At 45.6% G+C, this 24,499-nt stretch overlaps 2 protein-coding genes and 1 pseudogene across 4 annotated transcripts in view; 2 read left to right on the top strand and 1 right to left on the bottom strand.

Annotated features, from left to right (window-relative positions):
* Window positions 1-24,499, top strand: part of LOC130678909 (zinc finger protein 550-like) — a 54,636-nt gene that overhangs the window by 25,400 nt on the left and 4,737 nt on the right. The window lies entirely within an intron of this gene.
* LOC118932710 (zinc finger protein 883-like) lies at window positions 1,965-8,826 on the bottom strand. 3 transcript variants are annotated; one of them, XM_057496489.1, is made up of 4 exons: window positions 8,494-8,609; window positions 5,733-7,603; window positions 5,519-5,645; window positions 1,965-4,077 (listed from the first exon to the last, which is right to left on the bottom strand). In XM_057496489.1, exons 2-4 carry the CDS (start codon window positions 5,742-5,744, stop codon window positions 2,150-2,152), a joined length of 2,067 nt encoding a protein of 688 aa, XP_057352472.1. In that variant the 5' UTR covers window positions 5,745-7,603; window positions 8,494-8,609; the 3' UTR covers window positions 1,965-2,149. The 3 variants fall into 3 exon arrangements, with proteins under 3 accessions (XP_057352472.1, XP_057352471.1, XP_057352470.1); XM_057496488.1 differs by having other exon boundaries at window positions 7,451-7,603; XM_057496487.1 differs by lacking the exon at window positions 5,733-7,603 and having other exon boundaries at window positions 8,494-8,826.
* Window positions 10,247-20,233, top strand: LOC130682293 (zinc finger protein 416-like; annotated as a pseudogene).

Here is a 24,499-nt window from a genome sequence, read left to right as displayed (position 1 = left end):
ATCCACTTGAGTTCTTCCTCAGCTTTTGAGGTTAAGTCTCTAGGACTACTAAGATTCAATTCCTTTTAAGGAATTGAAAACATGTTGTAATTTATAAGTAGGAATTCCTAATAATGGTCAGATACAACTGATATCTCCTAAGAGCTTTTGAAAATCATTTAAAGTTTTATGATCTCTCATTTGAATTTTCTAAGGGATTATTGAATTTTCCTGAATTTTATTCCCCAAATAATTCATTGGGTATTATATTTGTATTCTCTCTGGGATTATTTGTAATCGCCATTGTTTTAATCCAGTTTGTTTCACTGAGAATCGTGTTGAGAGATAAATGTTTAGGTAGGGCTATGAGAATATCATCCATATAATGAATGATATAAGCTGAGGGTCATTTATCACATATAGGCTGAGGAGCCCTGTTTAATTTTACTAAATGGTAAGGCAGGCTTTCCAGCTGCTTGTATTTTTCCCTAGGCTTTTAGGCAACACAGATGTACTTGTGCTACTGCCGTGTCGTCGTACCCAGCTTGTCTTTCTAACTGAAGCCAATCTTCTTGTCCTGCTGGTTGTTCAGCAGTTATAAGAACTGGAGGATTCGCATGCTGATTTCTCCAAGCTTGTGCTCATACCACCACATTTTAAATTGTAAAAATTCAGAAGAGTCTAGACAAGTACGAGCCAACAAATCCCAATCGTGAGGAATCATCCTTTCCTGTTCTGCCAACCCCAAGAGACCCACAACATATGGAGAATTAGTACAATAAGAGGAAACAGCCTGTTTGAAGTCTTTCAATATCTTGTAAGGAATAGGTGTATAAAGTGCTTTGACCCCTCCTGGCGGAAAATCAGGATCCTCACCTGGCCCAAAAGAGTTAAATTAACTGGTGCTACTAAGGGTGTCAGATAAGCATCTATATTACCCTCCCACTGGGCTTTACGTACTCCTGCCGCTAAGGCAGACGCAGCAGGAATAGAGGCTAAGGATTTTTCAGAAGAGGAATGAATAGAACTCTCATCGTCAGTCTCTGAAGAAGAGGAAGAGGAGGACGAGGAGGAGTCAGACGGATGTGGGGATGAAGATCGCTTCCTTGATTTCACCACATCACCCAAGAGTACTCTCACACTCGTGTGTGTCTGACTTGGTTTCACACACGGAGGGCGTTTGCAAAGGCTCTAAGGCGAGTGATCAGATCACATAAACATCAGATAGGCACAGGGATAACATCCCCTTCTGTGAGCCTTTTTAAAGTCTCTGAATACATTATCCCAATCAGCTTGTCTAAGGGTCCCCTGTGGTGGAAACCAGTAACAATATTTTCTAATATATTTATGAAGTTGAGCAAAGTCCTTTTTAGAAGTTTTCACTCCTGATGCTTTTAGGAGGGAATGGAGTAATTTTAAACAATCCTCCAGTTTAGCTGCTTCAGCTTCATTTTGGCCCATTATAGGGTCCCTGACGTCTCAATCCTGCCCGTACGCGTGTTTTCTGAGGAGCCTTAAGGGATCCACGATCGTCGGAGCCTTCCCCGCTGCGCGCTTTAAGGGTTGCCTGGAGCGGAGCTTCCCCACTCTGATTTTCAACTGTCCCCGCTCTGAGTTTCAACAGACCCTGTTTGGCCACCACTTGTCGGTCCCTCCCTGCTTCTGACCCACAGATAAGGGAGGAGATGCGATGAGTTATTGAAGACTTGAAAGGACCAGAAAGAGGACTGAAGGCATAACAGCACAAGAGTGGTGCTGAGAGGCCACCTCTCATATTTATTGATCAAATGGTTGTTAACAATGATAAAATTCTGTATAGGAAACTCAATGCACAATCATCAAATCCAACTCTCAACAGTCTCCAATCTTCTGAAGCATAGCGAACAAGTTCTTATTACATATGGAACAATGCAAGGGCAGTCATATCACAGAAACTGTTTCTGTTTTGACCATGAATCATGAACTGTAAAAAATCAAGTCAGATATAAGTATTCATATGAATTTTATACTTTATATGTGCATCTCACACAGGTGGCTTCTCACAGAGGTTTTTCCCCAACAGTTACACTTAATACGGAAAGAGCAAATTCTTTTTGAGTATCTAAGGCCTTTTCCAGTGTGAATTTTTGGTGTTGACAGGTCAGATTTGCAGCTCAAGGATTTCCCACATTTACTGCAAGTGAGCTCTCCTGTGTTGAAGGAGGGCAGAACTCCGGCTAAAGGACTTACCACATTCATTGCATTGATAAGGCCTTTCTCCAGTATGAACTGTCCTGTGTCGCATGAGGGAGGCTTTGTAGCTAAACGATTTCCCACATTCACCACACTCATAAGGCTTTTCTCCAGTGTGAACTCTCCTGTGTCGAGTGAGGCAGGTTTTGAGGCTAAAGAGTTTCCCACATTCACCACACTCATAAGGCCTTTCTCCAGTGTGAACTCTCCTGTGTCGAGTGAGGCAGGTTTTGAGGGTAAAGAATTTCCCACATTCACCACACTCATAAGTCCTTGCTCCAGTGTGAATTCTTTGGTGTTGAACAAGGACAGAGTTCTCAGTGAAAGATTTCCCACATTCAACACACTTATAAAGCCTTTCTCCAGTATGAAGTGTCCTGTGTTGAATGAGGGAGGCTTTGTAGCTAAAGAATTTCCCACATTCACCACACTCATAAGGCCTTTCTCCAGTGTGAACTCTCCTGTGTTGAGTGAGGCAGGTTTTGCGGCTGAAGAATTTCCCACATTCACCACACTCATAAGGCCTTTCTCCAGTGTGAACTCTCCTGTGTTCAGTGAGGCAGGAGTTGCGGCTAAAGAATTTCCCACATTCACCACACTGATAAGGTCTTTCTCCAGTGTGAACTGTCCTGTGTCGAAAGAGGTGGCTTTTGCGGCTGAAGAATTTCCCACATTCACCACACTCATAAGGCCTTTCTCCAGTGTGAATTCTCCTGTGTAGAGTGAGGCCGGTTTTGTGGGTAAAGAATTTCCCACATTCACCACACTCATAAGGCCTTGCTCCAGTGTGAATTCTTTGGTGTTGAGCAAGGACAGAGTTCTCACTGAAAGATTTCCCACATTCAACACACTTATAAGGCCTTTCTCCAGTATGAAGTGCCCTGTGTTGAATGAGGGAGGTTTTGTAGCTAAAGAATTTCCCACATTCACCACACTCGTAAGGCCTTTCTCCAGTGTGAACTCTCCTGTGTTGAATGAGAGACTTTTTCTGACTGAAGAATTTCCCACATTCACCACACTGATAAGGCCTTTCTCCAGTGTGAACTCTCCTATGTCGAATGAGGTGGCTTTTGCAGCTAAAGAATTTCCCACATTCACCACACTCATAAGGCCTTTCTCCAGTGTGAACTGTCCTGTGTCGAATGAGGTGGCTTTTGCAGCTAAAGTATTTCCCACATTCACCACACTCATAAGGCCTTTCTCCAGTGTGAACTCTCCTGTGTTTAGTGAGGGTTTTTTTGGAGCTAAAGAATTTCCCACATTGAGGACACTCATATGGCCTTGCTCCAGTGTGAACTTCCTGGTACTGAATAAGTTTGTATTTGCAGTGGACGGCTTTTTCACAGTTGCTACATTCATCAAGACCATCTCCAGTGCAGGCTCTCTGGTCGTGAAGTGTGTGAGGGTTGCTAAATACTTCCCTGCATTCAACCCACTTGTTACAACTTTTCCCACTGTTAAAGGACTCCCTATGCTTGATGCTGCCATGTGGCTTCTCACCATTGGGAGTGGCCTGGTGCTGCAGAAGGCCTGATAGAGCTAAAAAGTCCTTTGCACCCTCCCCACAAGTGAAGGGCTTCCCCGACACATGGAATCTGAAACTTGTCACAAGTGAGGCCCTGTACATGTCTACTTTGAAGATTTTCACACTGAACCATAAGCCTCTACATGTCCCACCGAAATATGGTTTCTGACCAGGACATGTTGCTTGGAGCTCAGTCAGCTGTAAAATGTCTTTCAAGACTGGGACACACTTCTCACAAGGATGAGTCTTCTCAGTCAATGGACCTGCCATGGAAGTCCTGGCATCTTCTACAGGAACACTCTGCTCAGAAGGTACCTCATCCTTTGCTCCACACCAACAATCTGAAGGCAGAGAAATGCTAATACGGTAAAGGTTAACACCAGTGGGAGGGAGAAGTCAACAAAAATTTGTGTGCCATACACATACATTTAAATCAAAGAACGAATCCATGGGAATGTTTTCATGGGCAGCAATCTGAAGGGAGGGCCGCTTTGCAGTAGAGGGGCTCTAAAGATCACAGAATGAGGGAGACCTTCTGGGATACAGGGCACACAAATATGGGTGTCACACAGGGAGCAAAGGCAGGATGACTGACTCACTGCCTAACAACAGCCTTCAGCAGGGACCTTGTCAGCCAGGGACATGGCCATACAATGCAGAAAGATGGCTGTGTCCAGACACAGGGAAATACACTCAGAACTGAGTACATGGTGTTCAAGGACAACTTGAAAATATGTGCATACAACACTCTGTGTGTGGATAACTGTGGGAGAACCGCAGACTGTACAGTAGACAGAATAAGCGATACACGGAGATCGGAAGCATGGGGACAGCCAGGGAGTGGAAGTCACATGTGAAAGGACAAATTACAAAGATGTCAATTATGCACAAGAAAGTGATGTGGCCAGTGGCACTTGCACCAAAACACTGGTGGACACATGGCAGGGTCCTAGCATGATGTGAACACAGCTACGATGTCATGCCCTCCCTCAGCTGGCACGCACCAGGGCCAGGCCTCCTGACACCATCCTGGCATGTCCACCCTGTGAAGTCACCAGGGCTCGCCCTGCACCTCCAGCTGTGTAACTACATGGGACCTGAATGAAGCAAGTCCTCAGGGAAAGACAACACAGGTGAGTGGCCAGCACAGACCCAGAGCAACTCTGGAATCAGCAGAGCACAGAAAGGAAAGACCCATTACAGTAAAATCTCAAAGTGCAGTCTGTCAAGAAAAGCCCACAGTGACCACGACATTTCTTTCAATTCCTAACACATGCAGTCAGGAGGAAATCCTTTAAGTTCTCATCCCAATAAAAAATTTTTTTAGAACTCTGTAGAGGGATGAATGTTAACGATTTACTGTGGTGAGCATTTTGCAATATATACAAATATGGAATCGCTATGTTGTACACCACCTGAAGCTAATACGATGTTATATGTGTCAATTAAAGGTCAACTTTAATAGAAAACACGGAGGAGGCAGAACATGGGGCACAAGGTTCCAGGGATGTGGACAGTCACCTTGCCAGGGAGAAGGCAAGCTAGAGGACATCCATTACGCTGCCTGCCAGACTTGGGACTCCCAGATCCTTGGCTGTGCACCTTGCAGGTGGTAGGGCTGCTTGAGGGGTGCACACAGCTTCGTGCTGGCACCCGTAGCACATATTCCAAGGGAGTGGGGGAAGTCAGCCGAGACCATGGTCTGGCTGTGGAAAGGACAGAGCTGCCTCTGAGATGGGGAGGGACCAGTTAAGGACATTGGCAGGAATATGAAGGCCTTACCCAGGGACGCTGTAAGTGCAAAGATCTCCAGCATCACATCATGGTATAGGAACCGTTGTGCCTCATTAAGGAGCCCCAACTCCTCCTGGGAGAAGTAGATGACCACGTCCTCAAAGGTCACAGAGCCCTGCAATAATGGGGACAGTTCACTCCATGATCAACTTTTCTCCTAGGACCCCCTGTTCACCCACTCATTCATTTGCCCTCTGCTCACCCTTCTTCTCATTTCCCCATGTCAGAGGAGACATCAGGGCCTGGCACCACTGATAAGCAGTGTCCTCCATGTCCTTTCATCCCCGTGTCCAACTACAACAACAGCAGGCAGGCAGGCAGGCAGCACCGAAGCTCTGGGCCCGGCCTGCAGGGACATACTCCCTCTGGCCAGGCAGTCCTACAGTCTCCCATGCCATGCCTCTCAGAAAGAGCGAATGGGGCGGGCTCACACTTCATCCTTATATCCTCAATGCCAGAGCACTCAGGCCGCCAGTTCACATCTCCCGGCCCGGACATCACTCTACCAATGTCTGTCTCATGGTTACTGCCTCTTCCCTGCCCTGCACCAAAGGCACTGCCCTGTCCCTCCTATGTCAAAGAGGACCTGGTAGCACCCCACACCGCCAATGGTCCCCCTGGCCGTGGCAGTGCAGTGTCATGCTCTAAATGCTTCCTGCCATGGCTCTCTTACTCGCCTCAACCTCAGCCTCCCAGAACCACTTGTGGATCTCATACACCCAAGACCTTTCCCCACTTGTACTGCACTTGACTTCTCACCAGTCACAGCCTTCCTCTCTTCCTCATTCTCATTCCTAAAGCCAGTCCCAGAGGCTTTGCAGCCCAGGTTCAGTTCTCCAGATGCCCATTTGTGCTGCTTAACTAACCCTCCTGCCTGACTCGAATTCCTGACACAACAAAATCCTGGTGAGCCCCCACCCCCTCCCCCAGCCACGAATAAGGAGGATGACTGACCAGTCATCTTGCCTCAGTTACTCCTATATAAGCCTCTACCTCTGTGTCAGCAGCGCACAATGCTCAGAAGCCTCAGCCACCTGCCAGATCACTCTCTCTTCCACGCTGTTCCCAGTGCCCCTTCTCTCCTCTGTCTGTCATGTCTATCACCTCCACCAGGTGCGCAAGCATGAGACCCAACCTTCAGACTTCCTGGTCTGCTATGAACATCATCAGGATTATTCCACTAAATGTGACCCACAGTGCTGTGGATTGAATGTATGCATCCCCCTAAAACGCCTACGTTGAAGCCCTACTTCCTAGTACGATGCTATTTGGAGGTGGGGCCTCTGGGAGGTACTGAGGTTTAGATTAGGTCATAAGGGTGTGACCCTTAGGAGCAAAGGAAGACATCTCCTGCTCATTCCACTGTGCTGGACCAAGGAGAGGCTATGTGAGGCTAAGGTGAGGAGGCAGACATCTGTAAGACAGGAAGAGAGCCCCTCACCGGGAAACACATCTCCCAGTGCTTCAATCTTGGACTTCCCAGGAATTTTGCTTAGGTGGCCTGAGCTTGGACACACCGCTCCACCCTGGTCCGCATACTATCCTCCAATTTTTCATACCTGTGTGGCCAGCTACCCACTCTACTAATTTGTTCTTCAAAACATCTCACACACTCAACACAGTGAAATCATCACTAATATCCTGAGCAAAAATTAAACATACTACAGGCTTCCACGTCCCAGATGATGGAGCTTCCACCCGTCCAGTCATTGAACTTTTCCAAAAACCTTAGTCATCCCTGACGTCTCTCTTACCTTCTGAATGAGAAAATAAAAGATCTACTAAGACAGAAAAAAAAAGAATGATACAGAATTCAACCTTTTCTCCGACTTCCAATCCCCCCAACTGGCCCAGAGCATCCACACCCACTGGACTGCCGCAGTAGCCTCCTCCCTGGTCTTCCTGCCATTCTCCTCATACCTGCTGTCCGCTGTCCATGCTGCAGCCACAGGAAGCCTGGGAAGAGCTGGGTCAGATCACCTCCCTCCTCTGCTCCAAACCATTCCCGAGACCAGCAGAACACACACCAAGCTCTCAGGGAGCCACCCCAGTAACGAGTCCTGCCCCATGGTTCTGTGCTCATATGAGAAAGGAAGGGAAGGTTCCTTCGAACCGGCTCAATCTCCCCCACAAGCACCTGCACACAGGCATTGTACCTGGGGCATCCTTCCCCCACACCTCATTCCGCTGGCTGTCAGCAACAGGGACCACTCTATAAAACCCCTACCCTGTCTGAGGACCTTGAGATTAGGATCTGCTCAGGGTCCCCAGGCCCAAGGCCTGGAAGGACAAAACTCCCAGGACACCACAATTACAGAGTTCAAGTGCAGGATCGGGACCAGTACGTTCTGGAACACCCTGCAGGGTCTGTAAGTGCCGCTGTACTGGTAATAATCTGTGTGAAGAGGGAAGTTCTGAGAGACGGGCGACTGTGAAACGCACCACGGGCTCCGGGCTTCCCTATTCCCTTGCCCACGCCCGGAGCCAGGCTCACCTTGGATGTCTGCATTATCTCCGCGTCTCCGTCCTCAGTGCTGACTTTTATTAGCTGTGTGGCACTGTACAAGGACTAAATACCCCTGTGCCTCTTACTATTTCCCCTTCCAGTCTGTTCCTCTGTGCGGCTTTTGATAAACCTTCAGAAGACTAGGTCAGCTGGGGCCTTTTCTGTTCACCACTCTCAATGGCTCCCTGCCGCCTTAAGAGGCTAGCCTGCCATTCCAGGCGCCACTCCCTCTCAGTTATCTGTCCCCTAAAGACGCATGACTGATCCCAGGTTTCCCGAGATCCCCCGCCCGTAACCGGCCCCACGCCTCGTCACACCTGCGCTGACAACAGGAGCCCCGCCCACGCGCGCCTTTCATCCCGGGCCCAGGGCCTGGGCGGCCGGGCGTGAGCAGGGCCCGGTACTCGTGTTCCGATGGTGGGTGGGTGGGGAGGGAGGCCCGGGGACGGGCAGGTACCTGAGGCGGGTCCCTCGGTGCAGCCGCCGCCATCAGCCTCTGTGGGAGCAGCGGTTCCGGGCGCAGAGCATAGGACGCGACCCGAGCGCAGCCCGCGCGATCCCGGCCCTGCCGCGGCGCCCGCGGGCGACGTCGCCGGGCCTCACACTGTCCTCCCTGCCGCAGGCACTGCGCCTCTTCTCGGACCTTCTCGAGCCCGACCCGGAGGTACAGCGTCAGTGACCCAGCGCACAGACCCAGTCGCAGCCGAAACGACCGCCCCCGGGAGGACGCCGGAAGCCCTTTTCGGACGCTAGGCGTGCCCCCGGAATTGCCCATCTCCTGAGCTTTCATTGGCTCACCACAACGGCGCCCAGCGCAGGAACCTCTGGGCAATGTAGTTCTCACCGTTCGCCAAGCCTAGAAGTACGGCGCCCCTCACCCGGTTCTGCAGGGTGAAAGGGCGCTGGAAGAGGTGCTGGGAGGCCGTGCTCCTATTCTCCAAGGGCAGGGGAAAGGCTTGGTTCCCCCTTAAGGCGGGTGTTCTCAGATTTCTGATAAGTGTCTGCAGCTGGTGGCCCAAGGTTTTAGAGACGTGATTTCAGACTTTGAAGTTTAGCAAGATTCCGGAGTCTAAACGTATTATTTCATTTGCTGGCAATGATTATAGAGCCAAAAGCATATTTCATTCCGGAATCATTCAAAGATAAAATGTGCCCTCTCTCAGCTGGAACTTAATAATCAGTTTCCTCTTCTCTTCCAGTGTAGCCCGACACGTTAGAATCAGCTTTGTGAATTTCAGTATGTTAGGTAAAGAACAAAAGAATAAGACACCACACTGGGATAGGACAAAAACGATAGGAAAGGGATGGTAGACTGCTGTAAAGCAGGGAGACAAAAGTGGAGCTCTGTTCCTGGTTCCTGCCGGTATAGCCACTGATTGTGTCCAACTCAGTGAGGAACAACGGTTTATCTCTGTAGTATTTCTTACTCCATATCCTTAGATACATTCCATTCCTTTGAGGAATCTGACAACTCTTTAAAAGAAGAGCCATTAACCAAATGCCACGTTAGAATAGGACAGTGTCTATAGTGTTCGCCTGTGCAAAGTGGACCACTGCAACCGTGAGATAAAGGATTGGAACAAATAGATCTCAACCATTTGATGGAAAGTGATAATCATGGCAACTGAATTGCAGGGATAGATCATGTCTGTATCGGGGAGTTTGTATCTCAGGAAAAACGTATGAAATGAAAATCAATGACAGCTGTTAATAATGATTACATAGTAATTCAAAGATAGTGGCTGGAGACCTCTAGGAAAACATAAGCATAAAAAAATAAGTTAAAAATCTCAGGGAAAATTGAACAGGACATGCTGGAGTCTAGGAAAAGTGGATTATGTAAGCAATGGCTATGCTGAAAATTTGGCCACGCAGGATTATATTCTATAAATTTGATTTTTTTAAATTTATGAAAGCATTGATTAATGTTTGTGGGTGTAGTTATAAAGGACTTTGTAAGGTAGATGTAACAGTAAAAAGAAATAAAATAGATGTGGATCTGTTTATTCAATTCTTTAATAAATATTCAATGAGCAGTGAGTTTCACGCACTACGGTAAGTTCATGAGACAAGTTAGGATATAAGAAAGACAAACCTACAAGTCTTAGAGTATTAAAGAAAACAGTAAATAGGAAAGAACTGCTAAATTCAACGTAGACTATAGTAGGTAAGACGGAAAAGAAGCTGAGGACGCCTCCTAGAGCCCCAGGATGAAGGTAAGCCCGGGTCTTGGGAGAGAATGCAGCAGGTAGCCACCCTGCCCCAAGGGGTCCAGGACGCCTCCGTGCTGTCTATATTGTCCAGGCTGCTTCCTGCTGTCCCGTGATACCCCGAGGCTGTCCCGGCAGGTGTGCGGCAAAGGGCCGGCACCGGGGCCCTCCAGTCCCGGGGCTCACGCCTGCAGCTTCACCCGCACACGGGGACCCTTCGGCGGCACCGAGCCCTGGGGTAGCCGCGGGCGGTGGATTGGACGTGGGCCGGGCTGTGGTGGGCGCGGAGCTCGCCCCCGGGGATCCCTGGGTCGCTGCACCGCTCGGGCTGGGGACCTGCTGGCAACCCGGCGGGCCGGACCTCGTGGAGCCCTGTGTTCCGGCGGGGGGCCACCCTGGGGGCGGGGGGGAGAGGTCGAGGTGCGGCGGCTCCCGGAACGAAGAAGTCTCCGTGCCCAGCGCGCCACCTCCCTCCCCGCGGCGCCAAGCCCGCCCTGTCCCCCTGACCCGCGGCCCCGGATCTCAGAGGCTCTGCTTCCCCGAAGCCAATTGGCTCGTGGAGGACAGGAACGATCCAGGGTCCCTCGGGAAAAGGGGAGCAGTGGGACCCGGCGCTTTGGTCAGATTCCGGGCTTGATGGTCCGATGGAAGAGCAACCCGAGGGCGCCCTGCTACCCCTCGGTGAGGCCTCGCTGGGGCGTCCACGGCCCGACCCGGCTCTTCGGGGAGGGGCGCCCCCCTGGCCGCTCGGGTTCTGGTACCGCCGCGCTGTGCCCCCTGCACGACCTGGAGCCCGTTCCAGGCGCCCCACACGTGCGCTCTCGTCCCTGGGCGCGCCCCGCCCCGCCCTCGCACAGCTGCTCTCAGCCGACACCCTGGTGTCCCCGTGCAGACTTCGGAGGCTGCTTCCGTGCCCATATCCCACGACCTTTGGGGCCCACGCAGGGATTCCAGCCTCAGGTTCAGCCCCGGGCTCTGAGTACGTGGAAGTGCAGAGTACAGCTGAACCCTCAAACCTGATTTAACGTAGAAAGAAAAGCGTTTAAAGCCGGGGAGACCCTTCCAGGAGGAGAATTTCTTGAGTTCGGGAAATTATCGTGTCAGGTGAATAAGAGGGGAGGGAGACCCCCAAATGATAGACTCTGGTCATACTACCCGGGCCCTCTGTTTCAAATAGCACGTGTCTGCTTCCTGCTGGAGATCAATTTTGCTATGTGCAGTCACTGACTGGAAGAAAGCCGGGTTCCCTGACCTCATCTGGGGGGTGGAAGAGAGCGAGGCGGGAAGATGTGGGCTGCAAGCCTGAGTGGGATGTGCAGTGGGGAAGAGGGGCCAGGGAGCTTCCGGAGACCCAGGGAGCTTCACAGAGGTGGTGGACGCAGAGAGCTCCCTTCGGTGTAGCAGGTGCCCGTCCCTGTTTGTCCGCTGATGCAAGGTCAGGGAAGACAGCAAGGGGGTCATGGGAAACAGCAGCCGGGAGTGACTCGAGATGTCAGCATCACTGGTCATCAGTGAAATTCAACTCAAAACCACAGTGAGATACCAACCCACATCTACAAGGATGACGTTTTCAAAAGGGAAAATGACAAGTATTGCTGAGTATTTGGAGAAGGTGGAACCCTCATGTGTTTTCTTTGTGAATGTCAAACGCCCCAGTGTGAAAGGCAGTGGAGCAGCATGGAACGGTATAGCAGATCCTGAAAACATATACCACGGATATGTCATCTGAAGAAGCAACTCCATTCCTGGGCGTAAATCCCCAAAATTGAAATCGGACTGAATTGCACGCTTGTACATGTTCAAAGCAGCATTAATCAGAACGCCCAAAAAGTGGAAACAGCCAAGTGTCTGTCAACAGATAATTAGAAAAGCAGTATGTGGCATGCCGAACCACCGGACTGTTATTCAGCCATAAGAAGCAATAAGCTCTCACGTATATCACAGATGGATGGAACTTGAAACATTGTGCTAAGAGGTGCAAGCCAGACACAGAAGAATAGATGCGGTAGGGTCCCACTTGTAAGAAATAGCTAGAATCAGCAAACGCATAAAGACAGGCAGTAGGTCAGAAGCTGCTAGGGGCTGGAGTGAGGGGCACATGGGGAGTTACTGACTAACGTTTACACAGTTTATGTTTGCGTTCCTAATTAGTTTTGCAAATAGATAGTGGGGGTAGATGTACCACATTGCAGATTTACCTAATGCTACTGAATTGTACACTTGAAAATTATAAAAATGACAAATACAATATTACATAAAATTTTACTCAGATATATATATATATATATACACACAGAGTCACACCAAAAATACCCAAACTGACAGTTTTCCCCAGATTCTGAAACTCAAAGCTATTTCAAAATGTCGTGAACTTTTCCACTGATGTAGCTAAAACAATGTAATCTTTCCATAAACACGTACATATTCAACACATTCCTATTAGGATTGTGATTTCCAGGACCTAACTACTCAATTTTACATAGAATAATAAACTTATATCAAGACTGAAAATTATTAGTCTGTTAAATATTAACAGATGAGAGAAACGATTAAATTTCCTGGGGAGAACAGTCTTATGGTCACAATCAAGTTAAGAAAAACATTTTTCTCGCCTGGGAAGTAAAAAAAGGCGAGAGACGCGAGCATCCCTGCAAATGAGCAGAAAGGGGCTGAACGCTGGGAAGCACGAAGGCAAAGTCTTCAAGGTGCGCGCCAGCCACCGGCCTGGAGCAGCAGAGCGGGTCATCCGCTCGGACGACAGAAGGACAGTGAGAGGGAGGCGGGGGGTGGGTGTGGCTCGCAGGGACGCGGGGCACGATAATTTCCCGAACTCAAGTAATTCTCCTTCTGGAAGGGGCTCCCCCGGCTTTAAACGCTTTTCTTTCTACCTTAAAGTATTAGCCCAGCAAGGGAAAGAGGCGGGCTGGGACTGGGTCTCTTGCCTGGGCACCTGAGAGGGGTGGGTGGCATCCCCAACACAGCCGAGGGAGAGAAGTGGCTGTGGGGAGGCTGTGGGAAAGCAGATGGTCTGGCAGGTGTCCAAGGGTTCCCTGGAAAGCATGAGGTGAATGTGGAAGCCCAGGGGTAATTGAGACAAGATGACACTGAAGCCCAGACTGGTGCTTATTCACATCTTAGAGTCACCAGGATTTTGTCGTGATTTCTGAGGTGTGTTGGTTGTTCCAGTCAGGCTGGTACATTAGCACAGGCACAAGTCAGCATCTGGGCGAGTCCCTGGGCCTGAGGTGGAGGAGCTCTGGGGCCGGTCTTTGAATGGTGATCAGATGGAGACAGGAAGACACTGGTGGGGGACAGCAGGTGCAGCACAGGTGAAAGAGAGCCAAGGGGGTGTCAGGTCTTCAGGTGGTTCCTACTGGCTGGGGCAGAACTGGGCAGCGAGGCCTGCCAAGCAGGTTTGGTGTCTTTGGCAGCTTGAGGCTTTGGACATCTAGGCAGGACTGGATCCTGTTTGAATCCACCAGGCATCATCTGGTTGCCATATGCTGGGCAACATATGGGGAGACCAGGGCTGTGCCTCTGGTTTGGGCAGGAGGGCAGTGGTTGTGGAGTGAGACAATAGCAAGGAGATGTAGTGCATTCTGAGGAGGGGAGAGTGTGCACTTCAGGCCCTTAGCCGTGACCGGGAGGACCTCGGGTTAAAGGGCAAGCCCGTGTAGGTTGTGTCTGGGAGCGCATTATCTGGGGAGCTTACGGGGAATTTCCTGACAAGGGAGTGTGTGCCCTAAAGCCAGGTTCAGGGTGGAGATGGTGTGTCCTTGTCCGCATGCCCATTGTTGTGGGACACTCGGTGGCCATGATACCCCGAGGCAGGAGCAGGTGTCTGTAGCCTTGCGGATGGTATTTCCTCTAAGGGGCAGACATTGAAAGGAAGGTGAGCAGTGGATGAACGTCTGGGTAGATGAATTTGGGGTCCTAGGAGAGAGGTTGATCATGGAATGATCTTTCCCCATCTTGGCAGGGCTGTGTGACTTTTGAGGACGTGGCCGTTTCCTTATCCTGGGAGGAGTGGTTGCTCCTTGCTGAGGCCCAGAGGTACAGTGATGTGACGCTGGAGACCTTGGCACTTATGGCCTCACTGGGTAAGGCCCTCACCTCACTCCAGCACCTGGTCTCTTTCTATTTAATTCCCAAGGCAACTCTGCCCTTTCCATAGCGAGACCCTGGGCTCTGCTGTCTTCCTCACCTCCTTGTGTATGTGCTGTGGGGGCAGCGCTGAGCTGTGTTCACCACCTTAAAAAGCCCTGAGTCCTCTCACTCCAAACATGCTGGGAAGGTCCTGGGCCCCAGAAGTGTTGCTGTTAGCCTGACGCATCCCACCTGGTTTGCCTTCCCCCGGGCAGAATGACTGTGTCCAGGTCTGTGGCACCTTGTGTTCCAACCGAATTGAGTCGGTAATTGTAATAATACGGATAATGGATATGGGGTCCTAATGGATGGCACCACAGCATTAAGGTTGTAGTAACTGGCCAGAAGGCACCACTTAATTTTTCCAGGTGTGAAAACAGGCCCAATTGTGCTGTAGAACAAAGAAGCGGTGAGGATCATTACCCTGTATTTATTGGATGTTATAGAATAAGTTTTAATCCTTGAAGGCCCTGTTTTAACTTACATCAGGTCATGTAAACAATTTTAATTTGAGGGTCTGTGATGTTCCATTTTATTAAGTCAATTTGTGTCAAAGACTTAATGTTAATTTAAATTTACTTTACATCCTATCAGACCATCTATTACCAGTATGGGTATTTTTTGGGAAAAGGGTGCCGTGACATTTTGAAATTGAGGAAAGGTTACAGTTCAAACGAGGCACACCCATTCTTCTCTGATCTATATTTAGTCACTTTCCTGAGAGTGTAGGGGTGGAGAGTGTGCAGGCAGTGGGATCTGCAGGTATAATTTGAGCCTTGGTAATGATTAAGTTTATGAAGTTTGGCTATTGGTGCTGTTTAGTAAATGTTAAAAGGTATTTATTCATTTATTTCTGTTTATACCTCTTTAGTGATAAATGATTGACATGTAAAAGGCTGTGCATATTTCATGGATACAACTTGATGGGCCTGGGGTAAGTATACACCCATAAAATCATCACCAACCATCAAGGCCATAGACACATCTCTCACCTCCCATAGTTTCTTCTCACTCCTTTATTATTATTATCACCATTACTATGTGTGTGTGTGTGTGTGTGTGTGTGTGTTTGCATGTGGTAAGGACACTTGACATTCCCTCTTAGCAAATTTCAAGTGTACAATAGTTTCCCCCACCGTTCATAGTTTGCTTTCTGTGGTTTCAGTTACCCGTGATCAACTGCAGTTTGGAAGTAGACGATCCTGTTCTGACCTACTATTAGTAGGTCAGCAGTAGCCTAACATTGCCCCATAATGCTTATGTCATTCCCCTCACTTCATCTCATCATGTAGGCATTTTATTATCTCATCACAAGAAGAAGGGTGAGTATAGTACAGTAAGATATTGGGAGAGTGAGAAAGCACATCCACAGAACTTTTTTACAGTATATTGTTATAATGCTAATATCACATAACATTGTTATAATACATTATATTGTATCTTAATACTAATTATCAATCCCTAGCTTAGCTTAATTTAGAAATTAAACTTTATCATTAATATGTACTTACAGGGATAAAATGTAGTGTATGTAGGGTTTGTTCTATCTGTGGTTTCAGGCATTGTATCCACTAGGAGCCTTGGAACATATCCCCTGCAGATAAGGGGGACTACTATACTTTATAGTATTGTCAGCTGTAGACACTGCTCTCTAATACATCTCAGGAACTTATTCATCTTGCTAACTGAAACTGTACTCTTCAGCCATCACTTCCCCATTTACCTAGCCTTTGCAAACACCCCTTGTCAAAGATCAGTTGACCATGTATTTGTGGGTTTATTTCTGGGCTCTCTGTTCTGCTCTGTTGGTCTATGTGCTTTTATGCCAGTGCCATGCTGTTTTGATTACTGTAGCTTTGTAATATAATTTGAAACCAGGAGATGTGCTGCCTGAAGCTTTGTTCTTGTTCAAGAATGCCTTGGTTATTCAGTGTCTTTCATGGTTCCATATAAATTTTAGGATCATTTTTTCTGCTTCTGTGAAAAATGCCTTTGGAACTTTGAACATGATTGCACTGGATCTATAGATTGCTTTGGTTTGCGTTGACATTTTAATAGTAATTCTTCAAATCCATGAACAGAGAATATATTTTCATTTATTAATGTCTTTTTAAATTTCTTTCATAACATTTTATGGTTTTCAGTGTAGAGATCTTTTACCTCCTTCGTTAAATTTATTCCTTAACAGTTTATTGTTTTTGATGCTGTTTTAAGAGGGATTGGTTCTTAATTTCTTTTTTGCATAGTCCATTGTTAGTGCATAGAAGAGCAACTGACTTTTGTATGTTGATTTTGTATCCTGCAACTTTACCGAATTCAATTATTTTAACAGGTTTTTAGTGTAGTCTTTAGGGTTTTCTGTATATGACATTATGTCATCCACAAACAGAGACAATTTTACTTTTTCCTTTCTGATTCAGGTACCTTTCATTTATTTTTCTTGCCTGATTCCTCTGGCGAGGACTTCCAGCACTGTGTTGACCAGAAGTGGCAAGAGTAGTTATCCTGACTTGTTCCTGATCTTAGTGAGAAACTTTCAGCTTTTCACCATTGAGTATGATGTTGGTTGTGGGCTTGTCATACATGGGCTTTATCATGTTCAAGTATATTCCTTATATACCTAATTTGTGGTCAATTTTTAATCAAAAAAAGATATTGAATTTTGTCACATGATTTTTCTGTATATACTTCGTAATCATATGATTTTACCCTGAATTCTGTTATTGTGCACCACATTTATTGACTTGCATTTGTTGAACTACCTTTTCATCCCATGGATAAATCTCAGTTGGACATGGTGTGTGGTCCTTTTAGTGTGCTTCTGAATTTGGTTTACGAGTCTCATTGAGGATTTTGCATTCTATGTTCATCAGGGATTTGGGCCTGTAATTTTCTTTGTTGTATTTTCCTTATCTGACCTTGGTGTGTGGGTAATGCTGACCTTGTAAAATGAATTGGATGTGTTCACCACTCCAGTTTTTTGAAGGAATGTGAGGAGGATTGACATTATATGTTTCATGGAATGCATCAGGGAAGCCATCGTATCCTGGGATTTTCTTTTCTTGGTTTCTTTTTTTTTATTACTGATGCAGTGTCATTACTTGTTATTGATGTGTTCAGATTTTCTACTTCTTCATGATTAAGTTTTGGTAGGTTGTATGTTTCTAGGAATCTATCCATTTCTTCAGGGTTGTGCAATTTATTGATGTATAATTGCCCATAGTAGTCTCTTATGATCCTTGTATTGCTGTGGTATAAATGATATGTCTGCTCTTTCACTTATAGTTTTATTTATTTGAGTCTTTTTAAAATTAGTCTACGTGAAGGTTTGTCAATTTAATCTTTTTGCAAAAAATCTCTTAATTTTAATCTTCTCTATTGTTTTTCTAGTCTATTTTATTTCCACTTTAATCTCTGTTATTTCCATCCTTCTGCTAACATTGGACTTAGTTTTTGAGGGTTTTTCTTTTTTTTAATTAAAGTACGACTGATATACAATCTTATGAAGGATTTACATGAACAACATTGCTGTTTCAACATTCACCCATATTATCAAGTCCTCACCTCCAAAACGCAGTTACTGACTATCAGCGTAGTGAGGTGCTTTAGAGTCATTACGTTCTTCTCCATGCTCTACTGCCTTCCCAGTGACCTACCTATATTGTGATTGTGAGTTATAGTGCCCCTTAATCCCCTTCTCCCTCCCTCCCCACCTACGCACCCACCCCATCCCTTTCCCTTTGGTAACCACCAGTCCCTTCTCAGAGTCTGTGAGTCTGCTGCTGCTTTGTTCCTTCAGTTTTGCTTTGGTTTTATACTGACATTGGATTTAGTTTGTTCTTTTTTAGTTCCTTGAGTTGGGAAGGTAGTTGTGTTCCTTTAAGAGCTTTCACTTTTTCTTAATGTAGATAAGTATCTGCTATAACTTTCCCTGTTAAAACCATACTTGCTGGATTCCATAAGTTTTGGTATATTGTATTTTCATTTTCACTTGTCTCAGGACATTTTTTAATTTCCCTTTTGGTTTCATTTTGACTCATTGGTTTTTGAAGAATGTGTTGTTTAAAGTGCATATATTTGTGAATTTCCCAATTTTTCTCATGTTATTAATTTCTACTTTCATCAAACTTTGGTCCAAAAAGATATCTGATATGATTATAGTTTTCTTAAATTTGTTAAGACTTGTTTTGTAGCATACTATATGACCTATCCTGGAGAATTCTCCCTGAACTCTTGAGTAGTGTATTGTGCTGCTGTTCCATGGAACTAACAATATGTCTGTTAGTTCCATTTGGTTTATAGTGTAGCTCAAGTCACTGTCTCCTCAGCCGTCAAGGTTAAGATGCCAAAACATTGTATTACACAAAATTTTAGAAAAAAATGACTAATACTCTTCTTCCATAGTCAGCATGATTCATCAGTATCTCTATTCTTTCAGTTTGTTGGCATGGAATAGAGAATGAAGAGACACCTTTCGAACAGAGTGTGTCTATACAAGCTTTGTCACAGGTCTGGAACCCAATGGTAGGTCTATAGATCTGGAACACTCACCCCTGTAAGAAGTGTGTCCCAATACTGAAAAACATTTTGCTCCTCTCTAATGTACCTGGGCCAAAAGCATACGTGGTTGGGGCACATAAAATCTACACCAGCTTCAGAAGCATTACAGCCCAGAGAAATAAATGTGGAGAGGCCCTCCTTTGTAAAGAGCTGCATATTCCGTATGTCAGGAAATCCCCTCACCTGTAGGAAGGTTGAAAAGGAGTTGCTAACCACACTGAGTCTTCTCCAGCACCAGGTCATTCCCAATTACGAAAAGCTAAACAAAAGCACCAAGTGTGCGGGGGTCTTTCATGGTGGAAAAAGTCATTGCAAGTCATGTGAATATGGGAAAGCTTCTAGTCACAAACACAGTTTTGTTTATCATCTGAGAGTCTCCACTAGAAAAAGGGCTTATGAATCTAGCAAATATGGGAAAGCCTTCCACTGCAAATACTCACTTGTTCAACTTAAAAGAGTCCGCACTGGAGAGAGACGTTATGAGTGCAGTGAATGTGGAAGTCTTTCAGGCAAAGAGCCACTCTCATTATACACCAGAGAGTTCACGCTGGAGAAAGGCCTTATAAGTGTGGTGAATGTGGGAATTCCTTTAACCGATGCTCCAACCTTATTGAACACTGCAGAATTCACAGTGGAGAAAGGCCTTCTGAGTGTGAAGAATGTGGGAAAGCCTTTGGGTGCAAACCCAATCTTGTGCGACACCAGAGAACTCACACTGGAGAAAAGCCTTATGAGTGTACTGAATGTGGAAAATTCTTTAGACAAAGCTTCACCTTCATTCAGCACTGGAGAGTTCATACCACAGCAAGGCCTTATGTGTGTATGCAGTGTGGAAAATCCTTTAGCCAAAGAGCCACCCTCATTAGACCCAGAGAATTCACACTAGTGAAAGGCTTTATGAGTGTGGAGAATGTGGGAAAGCCTGTGGATCCAAGTCTAAGCTCATTCGACATAACAGCAGTCACACTGGAGAAAGGCCTTATGAATGTGCTGAATGTGGGAAGTCTTTTAATAAAGCTATCGCCTTGTTGGCATCAGTGAATTCACAGTAGAATAAGACCTTTTGAATGTGGCCAGTGTGGGAAATGCTTTAGCAGGAGACCCAGCTTCACTAAACACCAAAGGATTCACACCAGAGAAAGGCCTTATAAGTGTGGTGAATGTGGGAAATCCTAGTAGGAGCACCAGCCTTATTCAGCACTGCGGTATTCACATGGGAGAAAAGCCCTATGAGTGTGGCCAATGTGGAAAATGTTTTAGGCAAAAGTCTGTCCTCATTCAACATCAGATAGTTCACACTGGAGAAAGGCCTTATGAATGCTTCAAATGTGGCAAATCTTTTAGCCAACTTTTCAGTCTTATCTTCCATTAAATTCCAAAAATTTCACACCATGGAGAGGCCCCATGAATGCATGAAATACAGGAAATCTTTCACTCCAGTGTCTCATGCTTCAGACCAGAAAGTCCAAACTTGAGACGAGTCTTAGATTTAAGGAAATGTCCTGTCTTCTTGTTCACTTATGACAGCTCTACACAGCTTCTATGAGGGAGCCATCTACCTGAAGTGGAGCCTCATACTTCAAAAAACATCTGGAGCGATGAAGTTACCCATGTGTTCCTCGCATATGTGAGGCTTCCAGGAGCTGTATTGCACATTATGAACCCCACAGGGCTCTTGCCAGGCTCCTGTCAGTGCCAGTCTTGCTGGTAGAAGCTATCTCACCTCGACCACTTTGCATAGTGTGCATCAGTCCCCCTGATGTGCTAAGGCAAGGCAGACATCTGTGTTCTCAACCAGTCCCTGGTGGAAATCTTGAGTAGTCTGTGACCTAAGAGAAATTTCCCTTTTCTTATTCAGAACGAATATGATCCAATTTGAGCCACAAGTGGGCTCTGCTAAAGGCTTGCCCAGAGGGCGTTCTGCAAGGAAATTGGAAATTGTTGATTTCACATAGCACTTGTATTTGTTTTTTCTAACCTCCAAGTCACCAACTGGTAACTGTGTGCCTCACATTGCTCTGGGCTCATGCAGTAATAAATGTCTTATTTAATCTACCTTTAATCTTGAGGGTGGTATTTACTGTTTTAGGTGGGTGAAAAACATAACTGGGCTCTGTTTATATGAAGGGATGGACAGCTTTTTGGGGGGGCCCATCTTTGCACATCAGCAGGATCTGCATGACAGCTCTCAATCCAGTTTTGGCCTAATTTGCATTGCTGCGAAAGACCTAGGATGGTTCTAATTTGTGGCCTGGATGCCTCCATATATTGTGAGACCAAAGGTCACCCTTAGGAGGTGTCACTTGTTTTGGCACCCTCTAGCACCTGTGAGAATGTCATGAATTTGTTATCTTGTTCCCAGAGAGTGTCACATAAAGCCCAGTACTGGAGGGGAAGGTTTTCACCAGGTCCTACAAAGAAGCCATGTGTCCTGATGGTCATAATTCTGTAGAGTGATAATGCCCCTCATAGTATGAGAGCCAGGTTTCAACGATAATTGGTACTGGAATCCTGTGTGTGATTAGTAAACAGTAGAGGAGGCTGCAGTAAATTAGATGGGATGTGCCTCTTCTAAGAGTACATCTGTAGATGTCCCCATGGCTTTGGCTGTGAGGAATCACAGGACCCTCAGAGCTGTGAACTCTTGAGTGCAGGACTGCAGTCGAAGTCATTGTCAGAGTAATGTGAATTCCCATTCTTTCTGGGCTGTTCATTTCAAATCCATTGCTGTGAAGGCAGAGGAATATGTACAGGAATGGAGGTCTTGTTGTCCAGGGGTGTGCTTTTGTGATCCAGCCACTGTTTTTGATGTGCCAAATTGGAACAGCCTCCATGGCTTGCCATCCCCTGCACTGATTCAGGGCTGCCCTTACCGGGGAATAAGGAAAAATAGAGTGGAGTTAGTATTGGGTTGTTAAACCTAGTTTCCAAAAAGAGTGGGAGATTCAGATTTTTAAATTTGAACTATTTTCCAGAAACATTATTGACATACCTATTTAAGGTGGACAATTTGAAAAATGTTGCCACACATATAAACCTTATAAAACCATCATAATCTTGATAATGAATATATCCATTATTTATACCTCATGGCCTTTTATGTTCTCTCTGTCCACTTCAATCCTACGGAGTCCAGTGGTTTACTTTCTTTAACAATAAATTTGCATTGTCTAGAATTTTACATGAATTGAGTCACAGTGTTTTTACTTTTTTCTGATATTTTTTTCACTAATTAGAGATCATTGATGTTGCTTATAATAACAGTTCATTATTTTACTGTCGAGTAATGTTCTTCTCTGTGCATGTGCCGCTATTGGTTTACCTGCTCATCTGTTAAGGATAATTTGGGTTGTTTTGTTTGGTTTTGTTAGAAATAATGCCGCAGTGAATGTAGACATACAATTCTTTATATGAATTTCTCTTCTGCCAATACTTTATAGAGTTTGTGGATGTATGAGTATTGAAGGAACTGCCCAACTGTGCTCTAACCTGCTTGTACTCATCTGTGTTCCCACCACCAGTTTATGAGAACTCCTGTTCACCCACAATCTGCCAATATGTGGTTGGTGGTTTTGTTATTCTTTTTAATTTTAGCTGTTTTAATAGGGGTGTAATAACATCTCCGTGTGGTTTGAATTGCACTTCTGTGATGTTTCATGAAGTTTAGCTTTTTTGATGTTTTCATCTGTTACTTTTTTAGCTTGTTTAATAAAATGATCATTAGTACCATTTGTTTCTTTTAAAATAGACGTTGGGTGATATTGTCCCTTTCACTAATAAAGACATATGTAACAAAGCCATATGTTGAAACTTCACTTATTCTTCAGCAGTGATGTGTCATCTTTGCTAAATGGAAGTATTGTTTTTGAATACTATAAGAATATTTTCTCATTTTCTGGTGCTATGCACAGTATAACATTCACAGAGGCTACATGCTTTTAAGCATAATCTACAATTAACTTACCATCACTTTCTTAAATCCAGCCATCCAATAAAATAATCTGTGTTGTAGGGTTTGTCAATTTCTGCAGTGTATATACTCCCATCCTAGCCAATTTCAAGTTGCTCTGAACATGGATTTGGGAAGCGGTGTGCAGTGGGACACTTCTGTTCCCACCCTTCTGCTACCATAGCAACAGATAACCTCAGCAATAGAAAGAAGAGTACAACACTGTAAAGTAATTTGGAAGCGACAACCTTTGAGCACTTTTTACATCTACTTTGAAAAGTAGTTTTATTGATGTGTAATAGTCATAATAAATTCTGCATATTTAAAATATATAATTTGTGTTTTGATACTGCTTGAACCACTGAAACCAACAGTTTCCTCTGCCTTTTTTAATCCTAACATAAAATGGATAGGACATATTCTACCCTTTATAATGTGCATTTTCAAATACATACACAAAAGGAGCATGTTACGAAGCCCCATGACCCCGTCCACTCTTTTATCACTACTGGACAAATCATGGCCATTCTTGCTACATACTCCCCATGCAGATTGCTGGATAATGTTATTTATAATCTCAACATTTGTCATTCAATGCTTAATCCCTTCAGAATGCATTTCCAAAACATAGTAACTTTTCAACCAAAATATTTGAGGAGTCATAAAAATATATTGTCAGTGCTAAGCATTCCCAAAAACATGTTTGTTTCTTCCAAGGCAATCAAATCCAAAATGGATCTATAAAACTTTTGATAGATGTGTTTGGTAGGTCACACTGACATAGAAATGTCACTTCATTTTAAAATTTTTGGACCATTTATTTATTTATTGAGTTGCTTAGTCATTTGCCCATCAGAACTGGCCATGGTCTGGATTTGTTTTTTGCATCTGAAGCTGTTTAACATGCTTGGCACTCCCCCCCCACCATGTTTCCTCTACACTGGATATTAATTAATGAGATGGATGATTGAGGTCTGGTCCTGGTGGATAAGTGTGTGATAGGGACACACCTGGACACCAACCCAGTGAGATAGCATTTTCCTAGCACACTGCAAACCACCCTGGGATCAGAGGCATTTCAGTTGCCGTGTGTTGTCCATGTCTCCAGCAGAGTAGGAGAGGGTATTTTGGTGTGTGGTAGTGTCACTGCAGCAAAAACTGTGAGACTGTCCTGTGACTGACACCTCACCACAGCCTGGACACGTGTGTATGCTCCATCCAGAACAGAAAAAACTGACATGAGACACCCAAGCAACACATGCAAAACACACAGGACCTGTGCTACAGGACTATCTGTGTATCAGAACAGTTTTGGCCACACAAACACACCAATAGTGCACAGAGATTTGTGAGAAAGACATGACATAGGGATTCCCCAGGGCGTTGTGTGTCAGTCACACACACATACACACAGACTGAATATACAAACTGTCAGTGGCGAGACCATATCTGAAAACACAACTTTGACCCAGAAGTTCTGCAGCAGTCAACGCACAATGGGTAGGACCTGGTGAATAAGCATTAATTTCCCTGAAGCTCCCCCCGCCCCGACAGCTTTCAACTTAAGACCAGCTGGAGAAAGCCGAATATGCTTCCTT

Source organism: Manis pentadactyla, assembly GCF_030020395.1.
Source record: "Manis pentadactyla isolate mManPen7 chromosome 15 unlocalized genomic scaffold, mManPen7.hap1 SUPER_15_unloc_1, whole genome shotgun sequence".
In the NCBI taxonomy this organism is placed as follows: domain Eukaryota; kingdom Metazoa; phylum Chordata; class Mammalia; order Pholidota; family Manidae; genus Manis; species Manis pentadactyla.
Note: the sequence above shows the minus strand (reverse complement) of the source record. Positions and strands in the feature narration are given on the sequence as shown.